At 36.0% G+C, this 10,089-nt stretch overlaps 1 protein-coding gene across 4 annotated transcripts in view; it reads right to left on the bottom strand.

Annotated features, from left to right (window-relative positions):
- Window positions 1-226: 226 nt before the first annotated feature.
- The window catches only part of LRRC4C (leucine rich repeat containing 4C), a 187,934-nt gene continuing 178,071 nt past the window's right edge, over window positions 227-10,089 (bottom strand). For all 4 annotated transcript variants that reach the window (XM_063670976.1, XM_054440308.2, XM_054440310.2 and 1 more), the window contains one exon: window positions 227-7,200. In XM_063670976.1, the coding sequence (XP_063527046.1) occupies window positions 5,236-7,158 (1,923 nt within the window). In that variant the 5' untranslated portion in view covers window positions 7,159-7,200 and the 3' untranslated portion in view covers window positions 227-5,235. The remainder of the gene's footprint in view (window positions 7,201-10,089) is intronic.

Below are 10,089 nucleotides of genomic sequence, written 5' to 3'. Positions count from 1 at the left end.
AACTTTTAAGGCATTTTACAAATTGTATTAAGATTAATATTTTTTCATAATTCCATTAGTAAAACCTGAGATTTCCCTAGTATTACAAATTTTTTGATTAAAATTTGATAGTTACAATAAAAAAGTTATATCATAAATATATTTATTTTGTGCATGTTTTAATATATTTACTTGAGGTTTCATGTATTCCTCTTAGAAGTCTATAGACTTTAGAAAACTAGCAAATGTGCTTAAATAGCAATTGGTGAGTTCTACTTTTTACTTCTTTCAATGTGGAAGTAAGGGCTGAAGAAGTAATGAGATGAACTAATTGTCATTCAGTAGACTTATTAATATATAGGCACAATAGTTGCTAAGGGTGCCCATAATGGGTTTCCACCATGATAACTGAACTAGGGTTGAACTAGGTGGATGCTCTGGCAAGTTTTCAAGGTTAGAGGACATCAATCAGAATATGTTCTACTGCCACCACACAGATCAGCCCCTCTCCTTCAAACAACTTTGAATCTTCCCTTTCACCAGGATAAAAAGCAATATATTCACTACTTCTGGAAATGAGATAAAGACAGGATTGATGTCATTTGGACAAGTCAAATTCAGCAATTCAGCATCAAATATATAATAAAGTGCAGCATTAATAATCTGGAAAATGAAATTAAATTACTAGACCAAATAATGAAAAATAAGACTTCATGGTCAGATTTTCATAGGCCTTCCTTTCTGTTTTTGGTGCAAGGGATATATAGATGTGCTCATTTTCTGCATAGAACAAAATTTACAAAACAAAGATTTTTCCAATATCATGTGCTTTCATTAAAATAGCTTCATTTATTGTCTGCCTTGCAGCAAGTTCCTCTCTATTTTTCTTTTTTCTTAATCCTGGGCAAAACAAAAAATGAACAGCAGTTTTACATTTTACTGCTAAACATATTATAAAATTTAATTATATAATTTTACATACAATTTATATAGTTTTCTCAAATAAGGTTGAAATTTCGGAAGTTCTGTTGGCAGCAGTTTAAGAAACAGAAGGATGTGAATTGGTATGTGTTTTGAGAAGGCTTCATTCAGTATCCAAATTTGGATCCTAATTGACAGTGTGCTACATTAATTCTAGATTTCTTTTTTCTCTCATACAGCCAGATGTATCTTGTTCTGTATCCCGATGGAGCATAAGAAGACAGTGGTGTCCCAGCTGCTTCCTATCTAATATGTACAGAGCTTTTAGGAATTCACATTTCTTCTTGCAAAAGAAGAGAAAGAATCGCAGGGAACTTGATTTTTGGAAGGTAACTTTTTAGATTCATTTTTATCAGTAGCTGTTGTACAGAATCACATTCTAATCAAATATAATGATGCATATGTAATTTCAGGATAAGTTTTATAAGATATTTGATTCTGTGCTACTATATTGAAGAGAAACAGACAGCTTCTCAGCAGAGTATGACTGCTTACCCAGCATTCACATGCTATGTCTGTGATAGTTAATGATATCATTATTTTCAAGATTCTTATTAAAACAAGCTGAAACAACAAATAAGTAGTTGAACACAATATTTTAAAATTATATTGCCTTAGAGTGCCACATTGTATTTGTAAGCACTCATCTAACTCTTCTACTTTATCTAAATATCTTGAAGATTATCCCAAAAAGATAAGAGACTGAGTTTTTTTTTTTTTTTTTTTCACCTTGATCAATCTTTACCTTAAAAATGTTGGATACTCTGGGGCCCTCTACTTAATATGTTTTCATGTTTCAGTGCAGGCTATTCTTGATATACCTTCTTCCTTTTCTTTCTGCCATGTAAATACCCTTACATTGTCAAGATTTTTTGCCCCCAGCACATCTATATGTAGAATTTTATTTCATACTAAATGGGTCTCAAACAATATCCTAATTTTTAATTTTTTGATTATAAGGCCTAAAAGCAATTATGAACTAGCCACATTTTCTTTATCAAAAAAAATTTATCACTCTTTCATATGCAAATAACCTATTTCAGTCTTTGAAAAAGATGATACATGATTTCAGAATATTTGAAATATGAGGGGAAATTATTAAAGCTATATCAGAGCCTATGTGTGTGAACTACACCAAATCCTTCTATTGTTTTGCATATACATCTGTATACTTTCAAAAGAATGTTTGAGACCAAGGTCATGGCCAGATATGGAAGAGTAAAATTCCTGAATAGAAAAGATAGAGAAAGACATTAGAGAATCTTCTTTCTGAAGCATCTTTGATGTTTAGGGAAGCAAACTGCATACTGTTAGCAGGAAATACAAACACACGCACACACACACACACACACACATACACACGCACAGAGATTATCACTGGGTTACTTTAACTTGATGAATTGTAAATGGTGTATTTTTGGTGTACGTATTTCAGAATACTGCTGCCCAGTTGCCTTTGGATAGACTACAATGAGCAGTAGACACAGAATTGTATTTTGGTACAACAATATAGCAAATATTTAAACAGTCATATAGGCTTCCTGCTAAACCAAGTAAATTCACATGTGTAATGGTCTCTAATACATCAGTGCAGCTACGGTTCTGATGGGCCAAGGGTCAAATATGTTATGCAGGGAAAATAAAGGCTTACTGTTAATCAGAAACATCTAGAATTCATTTTAGTTTTCTTTAAATAATAGATTTATAGCACTCTACCCTTTATCCCCAAAACCTGCAATGAGGACCTTTGGTAAAAGAGTTTCTAAATTTATTATAGAAGTCAAGTCTGGTTTATTTAAGCCTCGCATCAAATTTATTTCCCAAAATATATTCATTAGTACTATACTGTAACCTCCTAGAAGACTGAATTGTATGCTTTAGATTCCAACCTAACTTTTTAAGTGCAAGTTCACCTTTCATCCTATTTAGTAGCATTTGTCTAACTGCTCAGCCACCTCTCACAGCCAAGGGTAATTGCATACTGGGACTAAACCTATAAGAATTATAAGCTTAAAATGAAAGAAGCTTCAGAGTCAGCAAAGACAGAGTTTGGTGAACGCAAGCCAAGTAGAGAAAGCAGGATCATTTTCCCTCTCGATTTATATCACTTTTCTTTGTACTAGCGCTTGCTTGTTGTTATAGATATTTGTTGGTGTTTTTTGTTGTTGCTTGTTTGTGTTTTTGTGATCTGCAGTTTGGGAATATGTTAAGTAAGTATATTCAATACTGAATAACTTCACAAACAGTAGCCAAAATATGTTTTCCCTTTTCCTGAGTCTTCTCCACAGTGAAACCAAGTGTGGATTGTGTTCCTAACCAAGGGACGTAAGATATGAGGAAGAAAAAAGCCAGAGAATTGGTGATCAAAAAAATTGAAGCGAGACTCTTGCATGCTGTCATTCATTTCCCATCCTTTTCTCCCATTTCTCTGACCAACTTTGCTAGTAATAATTGATTTTTTCACACTTGGAGACCACAAAACCATGGAGTAAGGTTCAGCCTGCAGAATTAAGTGTGATTATCCAAGCTTCTTAGCCATTAGGAGCTGAAGTTTTCTTCAGCTTGGTCAGTCCTTGTTTCACCACCAAGGTAGCAAATTTCAAGGCCAATGATGAGATCTCTGTATATTCACTTGTTTCACATAAAGATAGAAGTCATATACATAATATATTAAAATATCAGGAGAATGCCAAAGTACAATAACCAGCAAGTTCCTTTTTTACTTGGAAGCTAGTGTATGGTCTCTTAGCCAAAATGCCCCCAGCCCCCTTAAAAAATACCATTAATTAATTACCACTGATTTAGCATTGCCCTCTCCTGGTATGTATTCGTCCTTCAGAGCAAATCTAAACCCACACTTCTTAAAAGCTCTGCAGTTTGCATTTAGAAAAAGATAATCACCTCTTCCAGAAAGATGGAAGAAACCATCAGAAAACCAAGAGCTTTCTATAATAACAGTAATCTAATCTTTTAAAAATTTAAGGTTCTGATTCACAGCCTTTCACCTAACAGTAAAATTGGAGCTGGCAACCAGTAATGAACTGAGATGATTTCTTTAATCATTTTTATATAGATTGGGAGTAATGCAAGAGCAGATCTTGTCAATTGTGCACCCACAATACTAAAATCTGTATTTTGCACACAGTAGGTCTTTAATAATTATCATTGAATTGAACTGAATTTGCTAACACTCATCACTAAATATTCTTTTTCAGCTCTAGATGATTTAGAATACTTTCATGTTTCGCAGTTATAGTTCATCTGGCCAATGAAATTATGTTTAGGAGACAGTAAATAAATTATACTGAAACTTCCTTTCAAGTAGAATTAAATTTACTTCACAAAATCATTATTTTTGAATCTGAGCATTCTACAAAGGGTAAGCCTAATGAGAAGGAAAAAATACCACAGCATCCTTAAACATAGATCTAAAACTCAAGTCAACTAGTCAAACAGGACCCTGTAGAGATTGATTTTGTGACTAAAGAATACTGTAGTATTTTCTTTCTTAGAAAGCAGAAAATCTAATTACCTTCAAGTTTCTCACATTTGAGCCATACTACAAATGAGTTGTGTCCAGGTACAGAAAAACCAACAATATTTTATTTATAATCTTATTTTTAGCTTTTTAACTACAAATTCTGGTTCTAGAGTTGTTTAAAAGAAGTCATGGGTTTTATAGATGCTCATATGTAAATTAATCTGTTGTTTGCTTACTTTCTTTTCTTTTCCATAGAATGGTCTTCCTCATAAATACAGAACAGGTCATTACATGAAAAATATAAGATCTTGCATTTTTTTTCCTTGTTCTCTCTTAAAAATCTATTTCTAATATTGCATTCCCCATTGGATTACTTCATATGGGTATGAGGAAAAAAGAAAAAAATTAAAAAAAGAGAGGGAGACAAAATAGACTGGATCTCACCACTAGAATTCACCATAAAAATCTCAAAGTGTAACAGAATTCTTACAAAATTTCCTAGACCAGTTCTTTAAGGAATTGAGATCTGCTATGAAAAATATGGCAATCAGGGAAGGGAGGAATGAGATGTGGGAAAATAGTGAATAAGTGCAGCAAAAACAGGTTCTGAGGAATACACATAATTTTGTCTGCTTTAGATCACAATAGAATTTTTAATAAATAAATTTCTTTTCTTTTTTGTTTTTTTGTAAAGACACTTTTTTGAAACAGTAGATTTAGCCCAGTCATTTGTGTCATTTTTAATAAACTGTCTTTTTTTTTGATTGTTTGTTTTTTGTAACTCTGTAAATGTTTTAGATTTGAGTCTCTTGTACATTGTCTTTAGAGTTCATTCGGATCAATAACGGTTCATGCACTGAACTGTGTATTGAATTTATTGTGTTAACTGTTGTTGTGTGGTTGAAGGGAGATTTGTATGAGTTATAGTGATTTAGGTGCTCATGCTCGATAGCAGGCATGGGCAGGTGGCTTTCCATGGGTGTGTCTCCCGTAATCTCATCATCCACATTGATAATTTCAACAGTCCTTGTTGGGGCGTGATGGTTTTGCCGATGGTGCTGCTTCCTCATCTTGTAGAAAATGACCAGCATCACTGCAGCCATGAGTGTGATGGCCACAAAACACCCAATGATGATTTTGGTAGTCTTCATGACCTCATCAATTCCTGGGATCCCACTGTTTATATCAGTCACTGGGATGGTGAAGGTTTTCTCTGTCGACCTTGTGCTCTGTGGCGTGAGAGAGGTGGTCACATTGGTGGTCTCCCAGTCGACCACTGGAGTGGGACCCACATTGTTATCTGTGGTCCGTGCCTCATCCTGAGACGGTTCCATAGTCTCTACTGTGACGGTTGAAAAGTAAGAGAAAGGAGTAGTGGTTGCTGCAGTAACATTCAGGGTGGCTGAAGCAGTAGTATTCCCAACGGAATTACTCACCATACATGTGTACATGCCTGTATCTTGCACAGTTACATTTGTGAAATTTAACGTACCATCACTGAGCACAGCTATCCGCACTTTGTACGCCCCATGTGTCATGACTGTTCCATTTGGAGTAATCCAAGATACAGATGTCAGGGATGTGGAGGCCCGACATTTCAGCTCAGCTGCCATGCCTTCAGTGACATTGAGGTCTGCAGGGGGCTCCACAATCACTGGAGCATAGCATGTGAAGTAATTCTGGTCAAGCTCTCCAATGTACCTCCCCTTTAGATTGGGAGGAGTGTTACACCGGGCACAACAAGCTGTGTTGGAGGGGGCCATGTCTTTTATCCACCAGCTGAGCCACAGTATGTCACAGTTACAGTTCCAAGGGTTGTGATGTAAATGTATCCGCTCTAGATGATGCAAGGGAGTGAAGAGGTCATGAGGCAGTAATGTTAGATTATTGTGTGCCAGGTTGATCTCCACTAGTGACTGAAGGTTGTCAAAGGCATTCCGTTCAATCACTTGAATCTGGGACTGTATCATCCACAGTTTTTGAAGGTGCATCAAACCCTGGAAAGAGCCAGGCCTGATGGCAGATAAATGATTCCCAGAAAGATCCAGCTCATCTAGTTTTATGAGCGGTGTGAGGTTAGGGATTTCCCGAAGGTTGCACATGGCAAGGTTCAAATACCTCAAGTTGGACAGACCTTCAAAGGCACCTTCTGAGATGTATGAAAGTCTTTTCAATTCCCCTAAGTCTAGTCGGCGCAAAGAAGGAATTCTGTTAAAAGCATAAGAAGGAATGCTTTCAATGGGGTTGTTTCGCAACCAGAGCTCCTTCAGTTTAGACAAGTATACAAAAGCTCCATTCGGGATGGTAGTAAGACGATTGTCAAAGAGTTCCAGAGTGTTGAGGTTCGCCAGACCATTGAAAGCCCCAATTTCAATGGTTCTGATATGGTTCCTACTCAACTGTAGGATTTCCAAGTGCCTCAAGTGCTTGAAGCTGTTCACTTTGATGATCTGGATTTGGTTCTCATGGAGGTTCAGCAGCCGTGTGTTGGTGGAGATGCCATCCGGAACCTCACGCAGGTTTTTCCGAACACAAATCACCTTGCTGAACTGGTTGCTGCAGGAGCACACAGAAGGGCAGGTCTGAGCCCGCACCAGACCAGCCACCACAAGAAGTTGAAGAGCCAGCAGCACCACAAGCAGGGGGTCAAATAGGGCCCTGTTAAACCTAGGACCTATCATTATCTGCTGTGGATGTAAGGTCATCTTGTTCAACATTCATAATTTATCTGGTGTTGGTCCTTCTGGAATTCAAACAGTCTGCAAAATACAAGCAAAAAAACAATTATTAGATTAGATTTACTCTAAGTGTCTTTCTGGAGTAATGTCGGTAATATAGTGTATCAGCTAAAGCCATCATGTGTCAGACAAAAACAAATCTAATATCCTTTATTAAGCTATGTGGTTCACATTTAGAGGAAAATGTACCTTTAATCCAAAGTAGGAGCCATCCAAAGCCTACATTCCATGAGATGTATAACCACAGAGTAAGGGGTCAATGAGGTAGAGGACACTAATGTATTGTTTACCAATCAAATGTGGCCCAAATGCATGAGAACATATAATACATACCCTACCATTAGCTTCAATGTCCACAGCAGATTGAAAAACTTAGAAAACAGGACTTTGGGGCTATATCAAACAACCTAAAAGTTCCTTTGCAAAAGTAGTAATAGCTGACATATTACATTGAAGGTTATTTTATGTGCCAAGCACCATGGGCTATATACTTCACAAACAAGCCTGTCTGGAAATGGTTACATAATTTGTGGTTCCCAGTGCAAAATAAAAATGTAGGAAGCCTTATAAAAAAGTATTAATAATATCAAATCAGTAACAAAAGACCACTAAACCAAGTGTGGGTCCATCTAAATGTGGGTTTCTTTGCAACAGCACAGGTTGTAGGCCTATGAAGCTGGTTGTAATCCTTCGTAATCCTTACAACACTTCTCTGAAGTAGGAATTGCCCTTCTTTTCATTTTCAAAATGAAGAAATATCATCATAGAAGTGACATTCAAGAAGTCACATGTTTAGTAAGTATAAATCAGGGCTCAGATGCTCATTAGACTGATCCCAGAGAATATGATCTCAGATGGTCCATAAAAATGTTGCTATGAGAATAAAGGTAAATGCAAAATATTTTTCACAATTTCTTTAAAATACCTTCCCTTTGGGGGTGACCTCAGCTGTAAGCACTGGCAACTTAATTTATGGTACCTGTGAAGATGCACTGAAATAGTGACATGCACATGTATATATAAACTTCTAGAGATTCTCATATACCAACTCATTATAACATAGCTGACTGCAGCCTATAAGCAGACATATCACATATTAACTATTTTCCCATGAAGCATAATTTTTATTTACAGAAAAAAATAGTTGTAACAGGACTATTATGTCTTGTGTCCCTACTCTTACTGGTTTTGAGTAGATTTCTGGGAAGGAAAATCACTCATCTCCTGCATCTCTTGTGGCCAAAGGAAGTCTTCCAAAGGAGCTGTTGTTACCAAGTATACACCCCACTCAGCTGGCTTATTGTGGACTGGGCACATGTGTAATAACTTCTCCCAAGTCTCTCAACTCAATAAACAGTGTGTCTTCTATGAATCTCTTGGAAAGAAAAAAAAGGGGGGAGGGGCCAGTGGGAGAGGTCACCACATTTCAATTCAAAAAGGCACTAATGTAGTACCCGTTATGTGTCTCCTTGAGCAAGTTACTTATCCTTTCTGTGGCTTAATTTCTCTCCCACTTGCAAAATGGGAATGAAGATATTAATATTACACACCACATAGGGTTGTTGTGAGGATAAAATGAGTTAATACAGAAAAAGGACTTAGAACAATGCCTCCCACATTGTCAGAACTCAATAAATGTTAGATATGATTATATGCTAGATATGGTTATTATTTCATATTAAAAATATTTTTAATATGAAATATTAATTTCATTATAAATACTAATCTCATTATAAATAATAGTAATCATTATACTAATCATATATTTAGATTTATAATGAAATATTAATTTTATTATAATTTTTAATATTAAAATAATATTTTAATATTAAACAAATTGCTATTAAATTTAATATTAAAATAGTGTAATATTAAAAATATTTATAAGTATGAAATAACAAATATAATTATATTAAAATATCATTAACAATAAATTAATCTAAAAATATTTTATTATAAAATAATCATATCTAACATTTATTGAGTTCTGACAACGTGGGAGGTATTGTTCTAAGTCCTTTTTGTTGTTTCCTTCAGCCAGATATTTTGCTAACTAGTGGGCATATAAGGATGAGGAACAGAATCCTTACCTCTGGGAATTTAAAAGGTGAGACAGATAAGCAAACAGATGAAGTACAATGATATATATTCATTGCTATGACAGAAGTCTACATTGGCACAAGAGCACTAACATCAGAGCAACTTAATCTATGCCGGAAAACCAAGGAGGTTTCAAAGAAGACGGATATCTGATCTATATTTTGTAGAAGCTGCTGAGAAAAGGAAAGAAGGGCATTTTAAGCACAGAGGGATCAGCTGAACCAAGGCAAGCAGACATGAAAAATGCTAGTACATCCAGGGAACAGTAAAAAGTACCCTCTATCAGGAGAATGGAAGGCCTGAGGACAAGAATGAGAAAGGAAGCTGGAATAAGATAGGGTAAAGACTCTTAAGGGTTGGTTACGTCAAACTTAAGAGTCCCGATTTTATAGCGCAGGCAACATGTTTTGTTTTTAGAAAATAATGCTATCATCGGCTTTGTTTTGAAAAATGATGATGCGAGGTTAATATGGGGCACAGACAAGCAATGGAAGAAACTAGTGGCAAGCAGAGCAATTAGGAAGATCTTCCTGTTGGCTCAAGTGAGTCTTGGAGAGAAGCCAGTGCCAGAGAGCAATCCAGTTTCAAAGCCAGCACTTCCTTGTCTACCACTGAGGGCTTGAGGAAGAAGGGTTGGTTCCTTGTTAGGACATGATCCTTTCACTAGTGGTGAGATCCCCGGTGAGAAATAGTTGCATTTACATAGCCTACAGAAGTTAGAGAAGAGGCTTTTTTCCCCTCAGTAATAGGAGATGCGTTCTTAAGGAAAAGCAGCTGTCATTAGCAATCCTTAAACATATACCCACATTT

This window comes from Pongo pygmaeus, chromosome 9 (genome assembly GCF_028885625.2).
Source record: "Pongo pygmaeus isolate AG05252 chromosome 9, NHGRI_mPonPyg2-v2.0_pri, whole genome shotgun sequence".
Classification (NCBI taxonomy): domain Eukaryota; kingdom Metazoa; phylum Chordata; class Mammalia; order Primates; family Hominidae; genus Pongo; species Pongo pygmaeus.
Note: the sequence above shows the minus strand (reverse complement) of the source record. Positions and strands in the feature narration are given on the sequence as shown.